General features: G+C 39.7%; 1 protein-coding gene across 1 annotated transcript in view; it reads right to left on the bottom strand.

Moving 5' to 3' along the window:
- Positions 1–2: 2 nt before the first annotated feature.
- The window catches only part of agpat2 (1-acylglycerol-3-phosphate O-acyltransferase 2 (lysophosphatidic acid acyltransferase, beta)), a 33,714-nt gene continuing 19,957 nt past the window's right edge, over positions 3–13,759 (bottom strand). Inside the window, exons 3-6 of the mRNA XM_020458005.2 lie at positions 6,257–6,432; positions 5,803–5,898; positions 4,722–4,794; positions 3–4,544 (exon numbers count right to left, since the gene is read on the bottom strand). Of these exons, the coding sequence (XP_020313594.1) occupies positions 4,378–4,544; positions 4,722–4,794; positions 5,803–5,898; positions 6,257–6,432 (512 nt within the window). The 3' untranslated portion in view covers positions 3–4,377. The remainder of the gene's footprint in view (positions 4,545–4,721; positions 4,795–5,802; positions 5,899–6,256; positions 6,433–13,759) is intronic.

Raw genomic sequence — 13,759 nt, 5'->3', positions numbered from 1 at the left:
AAGAATTCATCAAACATGTTTAATCAATATTTCTGTGAAATCAAGAAATACTACATCGTCGATATTAACCAGATACTACAATGGGCTTCTATGTTGTCGTGTGTGTACGTCTAGGCCACACAGACAGCTCAGCAGGATGTCATAAGACAAGACGCCTTGGCCAGCTCAATGCTTCATAGTCATCTAAAGCCAACAATTACACTTTAATTGCTTTGGTGAAATTCAGAATATTTTTATAAGATTTGTTCTTTTTAAATATAACCACAAACTCAACATGAAAAGTGCTTTATTCATATTTAGAATACTTTAAATCTTTCTCCAATATCTTATATATAATGTTGTAAACAACAGCCAGATCAACCAACCAGGCTCTCCAAAGTAGTGCTGCAGAGCCTGTTGAGTTAACATATGATCGTCATCTGAGTCAATGACGCTTTTAGCTGACACACTAGAAAGTTAAGCTACAAAACATCATGAAAATAATCATAAAAAGATTAATAGGCTAACTATTGACCATTGTCTAAAAATCAATGACAGTATACATTTGGTTGAAACCAATTTGGTAGCATCTTTGATGAACATTCAAACCTCTGTTGTAAGATTTTTTAAAAGACACCACTGCATTAAGATAACAAAATCCATGAAAGGCTTACTATTGTTGATATATACTTCTATTAACAAAAATTAAAGTCACAGATTTATTTGATGTATTCAGACCGATATTCCTTACATGGTGGTACTGGCCTTCAAGAACATAAAGATGAGGAAAGCCCGGGCCTTGAGTTGATTTACTCCTCAGAACCAAGTAAGCCAAAAGCCCAGCAGGTAAAGCTACTGTAGCCAATCGACTGAAGAGGCCTCGTATACAGGGTTATTACCAGACAAAGCATAGATGATTTCACTTCTACAGCATGAGCGGCTCAACAGGGTTGGAGTTAATCAATTCAGTCAATTCAGGAAGTAAACTGAAATTCTAATTAAACATGTTTCAGAGAAGCACTGAGGATAATTGAAGTAGATGTTTTTTGGATTGACTGAATTTAAATGGATTGACCCTCAACCCTGTACCTCAGGAAGTTTGGGTGCACAACAAAGAAAAATGCTGGAGATAAAATTAAGTGTTCAATTATTTTACCTTAATTTGAAATAAAAACAATTAATCATTGACATTTCTTTGTGTCAGAAACCAACTGTATGCAAAACAACATTCCATTGAAATAAGTTATACTTAAAGTAAACATTTTTTTTTGAAAAATAAAGAGTTAAATGCAATAAGTAGTACACAAATAATCCTGAAATACATTCTCAGACTGGTGTTTTTGACAGGCAAAAAGCTTCAAGCGACGTCATTTTAGCCAACTAATGTAAAGGCAGTGAATATTAAAAATGTCAAGATCTGGATACAAATTATAATAAGAAGCTGCGTTGCCATACATTAAAAGTATTTCAGTCATTCCAGTCATCTGTCTATTAATTACAGAATATAAAACCTCTCACAAGTTTACGAACTTCACAATCCCAACTTTGATTAATACTACCTTGAATACAAGGCCAAAAACATTCAGCCAATTCCTCGCTTCCTTTAAAAATAGACCGCGCCTGTTCCCCACAGTCAGAGTTGTACATATCATACACCATCCATCGATTAAAAACATCAAATTTAATATTCTCAGTTCTGTTTTGGGTATCATAATTGGTCAGAAAACCACAGTATGTAATGACTATGCGTGTATCCCTCCTCTTCCCCATTAATAGGAAAAGCACCAGTTTATCAAGTATAAAGCTAAGGTAACCACTCTGACAGCAGCCCTTCTATACTGAACAAAAAATAAATGTAACATGCAAAGTGTTGGTCCCATGTGTCATGAACTGAAATATCCCAGAAATGTTCCAATGGCACAAAAAGCTTGTCTATTAGTGGGCTTTTCTAAATTGCCACGGTAATTTATACACGTGACAGGTGGCATATCAAGAAGCTAATTAAACAGCGTGATCATTACACATGTACACCTTGTGCTGGAGACAATAAAAGGGCCACTCTAAAATGTGCAGTTGTCACACAACACGATACCACAGATGTGTCAAAATGAGGAAACATGCTATTAGCATGCTGACTGCAGGAACGTCCAACAGGGCTCTTGCCTGAGAATTTAAGGTTCATTTCTCTACCGTAAGCCACCTCCAGTGTCAATTTAGAGAATTTGGCAGTACGTACAACTGGCTCACAACTGCAGACTGTGTGTAACCACAACAGCTCAGGCCCTCCACATCTGGCTTCCTCACCTGCGGGATCGTCTGGAGGCAGGGGTGCTGAGGAGTATTTCTGTCTGTAATAAAGCCATTTTGTGGGGAAAAACTGATTCTGACTGACTGGGCCTTGCACCCAAGTGGGGGGGCCTATTCCCTCCCAGGCCCACCCATGTGCCCCTGCCCAGTCATGTGAAAGCCATAAATTAGTGCCTAATGAACTTATTTCCTGATTTCCTTCTATGAACTGTAATTCAGTAAAATATTTAAAAATTGTTGCATGTTGTGTTTATATTTTTGTTCAGTATAGTTGCCATGCAACAATAAGGAACATTTGGCCAAGCAAAGAATGCACAAGACTTAGCTAATAAATAAATGTTACTCGTGTACCCGTGTTACATCTAGATCACTTCCCAATGTGTTACTTTTAAAGCACTAGCACACTTTTTCCAACAAAACCAGAGTTCCTGTTGGACAAATTCAAGTAGGTCCCTCCGTTTCATTCAGTTTGCTCCATTTGCTTTGTTTGGCTCTTAAAACAGTTTCCGTTGCAAGATGTAATGAATACATCCTAGAACTCTTACACTTTGGAGCAGTTTAGATTGAACAGTTGGACATTGCACTTCATAAAATCACCTTTTATACATCTTAAATAGGTTCTCCATGCACAAAGAACAGAACTTTAAGACACAAATAAAATGAACACAAGACCATATGATGTAGATATAAATAAAGAGAAATATAGAACACAGCTGCAAAAACAACAACACTTTGTTCAATGTTACATGCAGGTTATTTCTTAGGCAGATAGAAAATAAGAATGAAGAAAATCTGTGTAGTAAACCAAAAATGCACATTTGGAAACTGATAAGTCCAGTAAAGTCCATGAATTCACTGAAGATGGTTCTAGTCTTCGTTGTATACCTTGTTGTTTGGCGTGGTACATTATATCATGGTACAGTATATCATTGAGCTATTGTGATAAGGTGGTTGAGATGCCAGTGTGGTCGGTAAGTAAGTAACAATATAGAGTGGATTCCACTGAGACACAGATAGGGACTTGTTCCTTAAGTCAACTACTGTTGATCTGGTCTCGCTCCTCTGTTGCCCTCCACCTCCCCTGTTCTTCACAGAGACAATAGGCTGGAATGCAGAACAGGGGAGGATACACTGGGGTTGGGTGGGATGTGATGTTGAGCAGGGGGAACTGTTGTGTGTGCATGTTAAAGCAGGGTGGTTGTGTGTTGCGATTGTCTGAGAGCGCATTAAGAAAAGAGGTTAGGCAGCACCAGAAGAAGGTATAAATATCCACTGGCGACATTTACAAAAATCTAAAGTCAAGCCGGAGGAAGGGAGAGGGAAAATAGCGAAAGCACAACTACTGCCATAAAATCAGACAACCATAAAGCCACTTAAAAACAGATAAACAAAACAAAATGCTGGACAACAGAGCAATCCAAAAGGAATGCATGATGAACCCACATCACATCCATGCTGTTCTAACCTGCTGCAGTGAGCGGTCAGGGCTGGAATGTACTGGGCTAGGTCAGACCAGGAACCAACCAGAACCAAACTGGACCAGGCCAACACATCAGAAAGCAGAGAAGAGTTCATGACGTAGACCTGGTTTGTGCGTTCTGTCCTGGTAGAGATACACTCAAATATATTGGCACCCTTGCATGATTCACTATGTTTTTTAAGATAAGTTGACATTTAAAAACATTTGGTTTACACACATGAATTTGTTTGATTTACAACTGCACAGGACCAATACATGTTTTCTTCTTCTAAAATTGAGATTGTTCACTTCAAAGTAAAAAAAGATAGCCTGGACTAAATTATAAAACATTTATTTGGTTGGTTGGAAGCAATTATCTTGTTTACGGTGTCATTTCTCTCACCCGTGGTAAGTTGCAGGTGCCTTAAGGGCAAGACATATCCATTCAACCAGTTTTGAAAAGAGAAAACAGAACATTCTGCGCCATTGTAAAGTGTGAGGGTGCCAATATATTTGACTTAATTTGTAAGTAGGTAGGTAGGGAGCTGGGACGATGTGGAGGGGAGAAGGGGGGGGGGGGGGGAAGAGTTTGGTGTCTTGGACAGGAAAATGAGGAGGGAGGTTGTTCATGTTTAGTGGTGCAAGGAGGGCCCGTTGCGCTGGGTTACGGGGGCAGAGCCAGAGATGTCTAGGAAGACGGAGCGCATGAGGTCGTAGGACTTGTCGGAGAGGTCGGCCACGTTGTCTGACGTCATGCCCTTCGTCTCAATCTTCGGAAGGATCTTCAGTGTGATGGTCCCTTTTTAGAGCATAGCATAAATATCAATATCATCGTAAACATCATCACAACAACCCTCATCATCGTGTCTGCATGGAAGCAAAGGACAACTTCTTTCGATAAATAATATCATAAGCCATTAATGTCAAGAGTAGCTGTGGATAACACCTTTTCAATATGAACTACAAACATCTGTACCCGAGTTGAACTGCTTTTCTTTCCGTAGATAGAAGTTACTGTAGGAGGAGAACACGATGGGAATGATAGGAGCCTGGAACAGAGACAGAAGCAAGAAAGAGAGAGAAGCAAGAAATTACCATGACAGTTCATTCCACATTCGATTTAAGCCCAGGGTACCAAAATACCATTATTATTTCCAAGATCACAAACCAACAAGTATAATCTACTTTTTAAGGATGCTTCCCTCCCTCAGGCAAGACAAAGACAAACATGAACACACAGACAAAGACATGCATGGCTGACTGGCCTACACAGACTGTCTGTACACACATCTATGGGCACACACACACATACACCATCTCCTCCAGCACTGCAGAGGCAGACCTAGAGATATCGTTAGCTTCTTGGCAAATCGTTAGCTAGCTAGCATTGGAGTACAACAGTCATGTGTTAATGATATGGGAAACTCAACCATACACCATTCTGCAGAGATCTACTATACAGATTAGGGTTTTGAGTTGACCCTTCTGTAGACCAGAGATTCCTCAGATATTTCTGTGTTAGTTAATATGGACCAGCAGGTCTTGGTTACTGTGTTCCGTCTGTTTCTCAGATCTATCCACTGATACACATCCTTTGAGCATGCAGGTGCACAAGGCCTACATTGAATACAGGCTACACAGACAGACTGTACAATAAACACACACACACACTTCGACACCTCATAACCTGGAGTGAACCTGCGGTGTCGGTCTGGCTCTGTTTCATGTAACATTATTCTTTACATTTATTTCACCTGTCTCCCTTCCTCAGTCTTTCATTCTCCCCAACACTCATCCGATATCACCCTCCATCTATAACCTTAGAAACCCTTTCCATTAGGCTCTCTGGGTCTCTCTCTCTCCCACTGTATTGCTCCCCCGGTCTTTGCTTCTCTCAGTCTCTCTTACTCCCTTTGTCTTCCATCTGTGCCAAAGGTAGTGAAAATGTCCTCTGCAATTCATATGATGTTCAGTCAGTCTCCATGCTAGATTGTTAGGTCCCCCTTGTGAACACTGGAATAGAGGCATGCACGCACACACACGGCCCTGTGGCTCACTTGCGCTTGCACTGCCAGGTGGAAGGCTCCCTTCTTGAAGGGCAGCAGGTCGCCCCTCTGGTTCCGTGTACCCTCCGGGAACACCCACAGACGGATCTACAGGGGTCAAAGGTTAGGGGTCAAAGGTGAGGCCTATGTGGAAGCATGGAAACAGTATTTAAATATCAGTGGTGGCGAAAGGTCTGGACACTAAACCAGAAATAAACATGGAAAAAAATACTTGATTTTTTTCTAAGTTACAAGTACTCAAACTTGGGTTAAGTTTCAGGATATACTGGCTTGGGAATGAAATTAATTTGTTTAATTAATTTTTATGATCTAACAGTATGTCACTCCCTGACATCATACATTATTGGGCTTTCAGAATGGAGTTAGTCGTTAGATTGGAAGGCTCCAGAGCACAGCGCGGGTTTCCAAATTAATCTGGTCCAATAGATTAGTCCTGTTGATTTACCTGGTCATCCAGCATGGTCTTGGCAGCTTCGGCCATGACACTCTTGGCGTCTCTTGTCTTCTTGCGGTTGATGAAGACGATGCCGCCCAGCCAGCACACGATGCCCACAGTGCCAGCGTACACCAGCTCCTTCTTGGCAACCATGGTGCAGCGATCTGGGAGGACCTCCATTAGACCTGGGGGTTGGAAAGGATCTGTTAGTCGATCTGTAACAGGACCTCCATTAGACCTGAGGGAGAACATGATCTTCGAGAAGATCTAGACTATTAGATCTGTCAGGCATTTACACAGGCAGCCCAATATTTTTCCACTAATTAGTCTTTGGACCACTCAGATCAGCACTGAAAAAGAGCTGATGTGAAAAGATGTGTTTTGATTGGTCAAAAGACCAATTTGTGAAAAAAAAAAATTTTATTTTAGATCTGATTGCTGGGATATTGCTGGGATATTTCATCTGTATGAAATCGTCATCATGTGGGGTTAAATCTAAAACTTAAGAACCAACCATGCATGTAACTGAATTAACAGTTTTGCACAAGGATTTCATTGACACCACAGAATGATTTGGAATGAGACTAATACCCTGACTACACCGCTCACGTGACTTGCGCGAGTGTGGCAAAATAAATGTAGAAATCTATGTTATTCAATTATTGCACCCACACTGCTCGCGAGCGCCTGCGTTGCCAAGATAGAAGTCCTTTCTAATTCTGGTGCAGATTGTGCTGCAAGTCCTGCCTCTCCCATCTCCTCAATGGTTTATAGAAGCAGGTACCCACGTGCCATCTCCTCATTGGTTATACCCACGTGGGTGTTTGAAAGACGAACTGTGTTGTCGGTCGTGGTGGTAATACTATGACAGTTTAGATGCCAATCACCATATAAGTTTAAAGATGAAAAAGCCTGGAAGGAGGAGAGATGACTAGAAACGATTCGGTTTACCTTTTTATGTGTGGATTAATTGTCAGAGTAGAGGACCTTGTGCATCTCTGAAACTGGAAACACTTCTCCCTCACTAGCTTTAAGCACCAACTGTACTGCACCTGTACATAGCCCACCTATAATTTAGCCCAAACAACTACCTCTTTCCCTACTGTATTTAATTTATTTAGCTCCTTTGCACCCCATTATTTTTATTTCTACTTTGCACATTCTTCCAATGCAAATCTACCATTCCAGTGTTTTACTTGCTATATTGTATTTACTTTGCCACCATGGCCTTTTTTTGCCTTTGACTCCCTTATCTCACCTCATTTGCTCACATCGTATATAGACTTGTTTCTACTGTATTATTGACTGTATGTTTGTTTTACTCCATGTGTAACTCTGTGTCGTTGTATGTGTCGAACTGCTTTGCTTTATCTTGGCCAGGTCGCAATTGTAAATGAGAACTTGTTCTCAACTTGCCTACCTGGTTAAATAAAGGTTAAATATTTATTTTTTAATTTTTTAATTCAGGTAAAATAACAACTCAATGTTTATATCCAAGGACAAATTAGCTAGCAACAGCAAGCTAGCTAAATAGGACAAATTAGCTAGCAAGTGCAAGCTAACTAGCTAAATTGCCATAAATGTTTAATGCTTTTCGTCCTGTCCACAAATGAAATGTAATTGGTTCAGAGTTTGTTTTGATATTTTAACCTGCGTGTCATGATCGCGTTTGGTGTAGGGGGACAAAATAAATGGATGCACGATTGCCGGTTTGGGTTCCGTGTTAGGCCTTAAAGGCCCAAGTCTAATAATCAGACCACTGTGCATTAAAAACGAATTAATCAAAATGTTATTAGTCACGTACACATACTATCAAAAGGTGCAGCGAAATGCTTATGTTTCTACCTTCAACAGTGCAGTAACACCTAAGAATACAAACAAATCCCGAAAATAAAAAGAAATGAAGAAACATCAGAAGGAGCAATGTCAGAGTCTGGAATATGTAAGGGCTTATCAATGAGGGGATGTGTGTTTTATGGAAAATAATGAACGTAGAAGGTTTGTTCCACAACGTACTAACGGAGTGGATCTAACCATCCACAGAGTTGCATTACTTTCCAGAGGACGCATAGCCCCTTGTTGATTTTCCCTTACATATCCCAGACTCTTAAATTATAGCCATAGTACAATGTCACATTTGCCCCAGAAATGTGTAGACTTGCCGGTGACAATGAATTATTGCCATTCAATTATTCTGTTCTTGATATACTGTATGGTAGTAGAAAATAGTTCATGCTCTAGAATGCACTTCAAGCAAATCGGGAAAAAGTGTTCAACAATGCCATGGTATAAAAATATGTACAACGAACATAAATAAATGCAACATACAACAATTTCAATTTACTGAGTTACACAGTTCATATAAAGAAAATCAGTCAATTGAAATAAATTCATTAGTCCTTAGTCTATGGACTTCACATGACTGGGAATACAGATTTGCATCTGATGTTCACATACAGTACCAGCCAAAAGTTTGGACACCTACTCATTCAAAGATTTTTCATGGCAACCATGTTCCAGAGATCAAACCCAATCGAGATGGTTTGGGATGAGTTGGACCACCGAGTGAAGGAAAATCAGCCAACAAGTGCTCAGCATATGTAGGAACTACTTCAAGACGGTTGTAAAAGCAATCCAGGTGAAGCTGGTTGAGAGAATGCCAAGAGTGTGCAAAGCTGTCATCAAGGCAAAGGGTGGCTACTTTGAAGAATCTCAAATATATTTTGATTTGTTTAACACTTTTCTGGTTAATACATGATTCCATATGTGTTATTTAATAGTTTTGATGTCGTCACTACTCTTCTACAGTGTAGAAAACAGGAAAAATAAGGAAAAACCCTTGAATGAGTAGGTGTGCCCAAACTTTTGACTGGTACCTTATATATTGTGGGTTGTCCAACATTGGAGCATGTTTGGAATGGGGGTGTGTAAGTTACAAAACAAATGTAAAAGGGTAATATTTTATTTTTATGATTGTATTGCCCTTGTGACCCAATAAAAGTAAGTTTATTTAATACATTTGCAAAAATGTATAAAAACCTGTTTTCGCCTTTTCATTATGGGGTATTGTGTGTAGATTGTTGAGGAAAACATTTTATTTAATCAATTTTAGAATACGGCTGTAACGTAACAGTGTGGAAAAAGTCAAGGGGTCTGAATACTTTCCAAATGCACTGTATGATTGTGTGTGTAGAAAAAATATGAATTGACAAGGTGTGTACAACAGTAGCTATATAGGATGAGCCTTGACTAGAATACAGTATATACACAAGGCCTTCAGAAAGTATTCATACCCCTGGACTTATTCCACATTGTTGTTTTACAGCCTGAATTAAAAATTGATCAAATATATGTTTTAAATCTCACCCATCTACACACAATACCTCATGACAAAGTGACAAAATACATTTTTTCAAAATGAAAGAAGTCAAGGGGTATGAATACTTGCTGTGAATACTTGCTGAAGTGTGTAAAACAGTATGTTAACATTATTAAAGTCACCAGTGTTCAATGACTATGTACATAGGGGCAGCAGTCTAAGGTGCAGAGTAGAGTAGGTGGTAGCCAGCTAGTAACAGTGACTAAGTTCAGGGCAGTGTACTGGGCGGAGGCTGGCTAGTGGTGACTATTTAACAGTCTGATGGCCTGGAGATAGACGTTTTCAGTCTCTCGGTCCCAGCTTTGATGCACCTGTACAGTCCGCCTTCTGGATGGTAGCTGGTGAACAGGCCGTGGCTCGGGTGGTTGAGGTCCTTGATGATCTTCTTTGCCTTCCTGTGGCTGTAGATGTCCTGGGGGGCAGGCAGTGTGCCCCTGGTGATGTGCACCACCCTCTGGAGAGCCCTGCTGTTGTTGGTAATCACACTGTTGAGTCAGTCGACTTCACCCTCTAATGCACAGTGGTCTGATTATTATTGTGAGGAAATTTCTGACCTTGAATGGTGTTCTCACCTTATCTCACACTAGCCTTACGAAGTCACAGTTAATATGTCATCTATTTCCAGGGCTCTACACTGACCTTTTTTTACAAGGAGCACATGTGAGCCTAAGTTGAAAAATGTAGACAAAGAAATTAGGAGCACAATGAAACATTTGAAATATTAAAGGGTAGGTAGTAAGGCTGGGCAATATGAACTAAATATATCACAAAATGTTTGACATGTGACAGTATTTTATGTTTCTGAATAATAAAAGTTCTAAATATGCTGTATGAATTGTTCACAAATGATTAAATGGGGCTTTCTCCATTTATACTTTTTAATCCAACTCCAAACAAAAATAATATTCAGCATTTTCAATCAATCACTGCATTTCTATTATCATTTCCACACGATGTTGGCAAAAAAATATACATTCCTAGTTAATTGGTGATCTGTTGTAAATATGATTATTCTAATTAAATGGTTGGAATATCGTGGGGAGGACCAATGAATAAACGAGGGAAGAATTATTGACAGGGTAGGACCCAAAGTGTTGGTCAGTGTTTCCAGGTGACCCTTACTTCATGTAGCTAGCTAGCTATCCAGCCAACATATTAATGCTTCGCCTATTTCTCTCTGATAAGATACCGTTGCACAAACATGCTGTAATGGGAATTTTCATGTTTGTGCTTTTCTTATAACTACATTTCTGTGTTTTATTTATTCAGTGCGCCAGCACCAAGCCAAGGTAGAAAAATCTACAAAACTCCCATAGCCTACTTCACAGAGAACATGCCGAAAAGCAGGCATGATTCTCTTACATTTTGAACTCACGGCAAGCTAGAACCAGAGCCTGCCTTACTAACGGGTTCCACCTAGATAACAGCCTCAAAGCCATAAATAGCATGAGGTGTGGCTAACGTAAGCCACCTTGAGCTAGCTACCAAGCTAGCCTACGAACTATGTAGCCACAGTAGATCTTCCATACGATGTTAAGAAATAGTGCATTGTGGGTAGTTTAGAAGTGATCTGGAAATAAGTTAATAAATATGTAATAACCCCAAAACCTAACTATGTTTGTACTTATAGGTAACCAGATCGTGACTATAACTAAGTTACTATGTCTTTGACCACACTATTACATTGGTGGGTAACAACTCATGCTACCTACCCTTTAAAGCTAGAATGGTGCTCCTAAATCAATTTCAGGTCGCACAGAAAAAATATTTAGGCACATAGGCGAGTAAAATGGTCACATTGTAGAGCCCTGTATTTGTTTGAGGTGGCTGATTACAATCAGTAAAGTTTTGCATTTGATTGGTCTGGAATTTAGTACTGGGTCAAGTCGCCATGCCTTGTAGTGAGTTATAGGGCTGTCGCCGACAAAAAAAAATCTTGGTCGACCAAGAGTCGTCTGTTCCTTCGACAAATCGACTGTTCAAAAATTAAACTTGTATTTTTCGATATGTAAACACACCCTATGCGTTTTAATAAAAATCAACTATATGTAGGCTACGGAGCTTGTCTGACGCTTTAAGCAGACGTCATTATTTAAATCAGACACAAAGGACTCAAGAGGGAGCCAGAAATCAAGATAGCCAAACCAGAAGGAAAAAAACCTGTTCCCGACCCCCCCACCTCCAGCTGCTGCTTGCCTTCGCAGATTCTGTCATTAGGCTATTGAAGTGGCCGCTAATAGGCTACACCAGGGTTCGGCAACCTTTTCCCATTTGGAGTGCCAATTTTTCTTACCCAGGGATGCAAACTGGTGAGGGCCCAAAAAGGCGAAATTTTTTTCACACTGAAACATGCAAACAAATCCCAGGTTTAACTAATTAAACAAAGAATATGATCTACATCATCAGTATGTGTGTAACATAAGTGGTTAATGTGAACCGAACTCACAGCTAAAAAATGTAAGGAAAGCAATCCAATGTTATTTGTTGCCTAGACTTCACTGCAAATGACACTCAAGTCTTGAAAACAAACACAGTAATATTGCAGTTAGATATGACAGCCTTTATAATAGAATGTTTGTGACCACACACACACACACACATCTAAATATTGCACTTGGGGAAAAAATATCTTAAAAATAGAATGAAACAAACAGGCATTCCATTTTTGCTCTATTATAGTGGCCACTATAGACATCGATCAAGTGCACAAGGCTACATGTATGCAAAAATAACATTCAGAGTAATAATCCCCCTCAAATCCCAAAGGTGTTACTTTCAAGTTCAACACAACAAAAGCAATATCTATGGGCTACACTGCACGTTATTACATTGTACACTTTCTGCCTGTGGACATCTGTCTACAATGTGCCAGTGGAGCATGATACCCTTTGTTGGCATAATTGATCTCTTTCAGGCAGAGAGTACACCTGGCATACCCCTTTTTATCCACTATATTGAAAGAAGGAAAGTGTGTGGCGTTTCTTTCACCTCTATTGGCATCCAGCATAAACCAGGCCCAGCTCCAGCTACACTTTATCCCTGAATCCATTTATTTAACAAGCAACGACCTCACTTACACCTAATGCTCTCATTCTGAAAATTAGAGGGGAAACATTAGTTCGTTCGCTAGTTAACATTTTACACAAATTGCCAGGAAGCAACTAACGCGTTAAAACTTGAGGAACGGCAAGGAGTTGTATACCAGTTAACGTTAATACTATAGCAAATTAGTTATTAATGTTACTAATGTTAGCTCATCTGACGTTGTAACGTTAGCTAGCTAGCTGTCAGACTTTATTAGCCAGCTAATTTTCACACAATAAACTCAATTACTTGATGTTGCTCAATATTTCTCTGGCTAGCTAGCGGAGAATTTGACCCAGCTACTATAGCAAGATACTTAACTTCTTGGATATAGGGGGCGCTCTTTTAATTTATGGATAAAAAAACGTGCCCGTTTTAAGCGTAATATTTTGTCACGAAAAGATGCTCTACTATGCATATAATTGGCAGCTTTGGAAAGAAAACACTAAGGTTTCCAAAACTGCAAATATATTATCTGTGAGTGCCACAGAACTCATGCTACAGGCGAAACCAAGATGATACCTTAACCAGGAAATGGTCAGAATTTTCGAAGCTCTGTTTTCTATTGTCTCCTTATATGGCTGTGAATGCGCCGGGAATGAGCCTGCCCTTCCTATCGTTTCTCCAAGGTGTCTGCAGCATTGTGACGTATTTGTAGGCATATCATTGGAAGATTGGCCATAAGAGACTACATTTACCACGGGTCCTCCCAGTGTCCTTAGTGTAAATTTGTGCGTAATCTTCAGCCACAGGCATTTTCTCCTGGGATAGCAGACTTCCACGAATGAGATCATCGAAGAGATATGTGAAAAACACCTTGAGGATTGGTCCTAAACAACGTTTGCCATGTTTCAGTCGATATTATGGAGTTAATTTGGAAAAAAGTTTGAAGACTGAATTTTCGTTTTGTTTTGGTAGCCAAACGTGACGCACCAAACGGAGCAATTTCTCCTAAACAAATCATCTTTCAGGAAAAACGGAGCATTAGCTATCTGAGTCTCCTCATTGAAAACATCTGAAGTTCTTCAAAGGTAATGATTTTATTTGAA

This window comes from Oncorhynchus kisutch, linkage group LG23, assembly GCF_002021735.2.
Source record: "Oncorhynchus kisutch isolate 150728-3 linkage group LG23, Okis_V2, whole genome shotgun sequence".
In the NCBI taxonomy this organism is placed as follows: Eukaryota; Metazoa; Chordata; class Actinopteri; order Salmoniformes; family Salmonidae; genus Oncorhynchus; species Oncorhynchus kisutch.
Note: the sequence above shows the minus strand (reverse complement) of the source record. Positions and strands in the feature narration are given on the sequence as shown.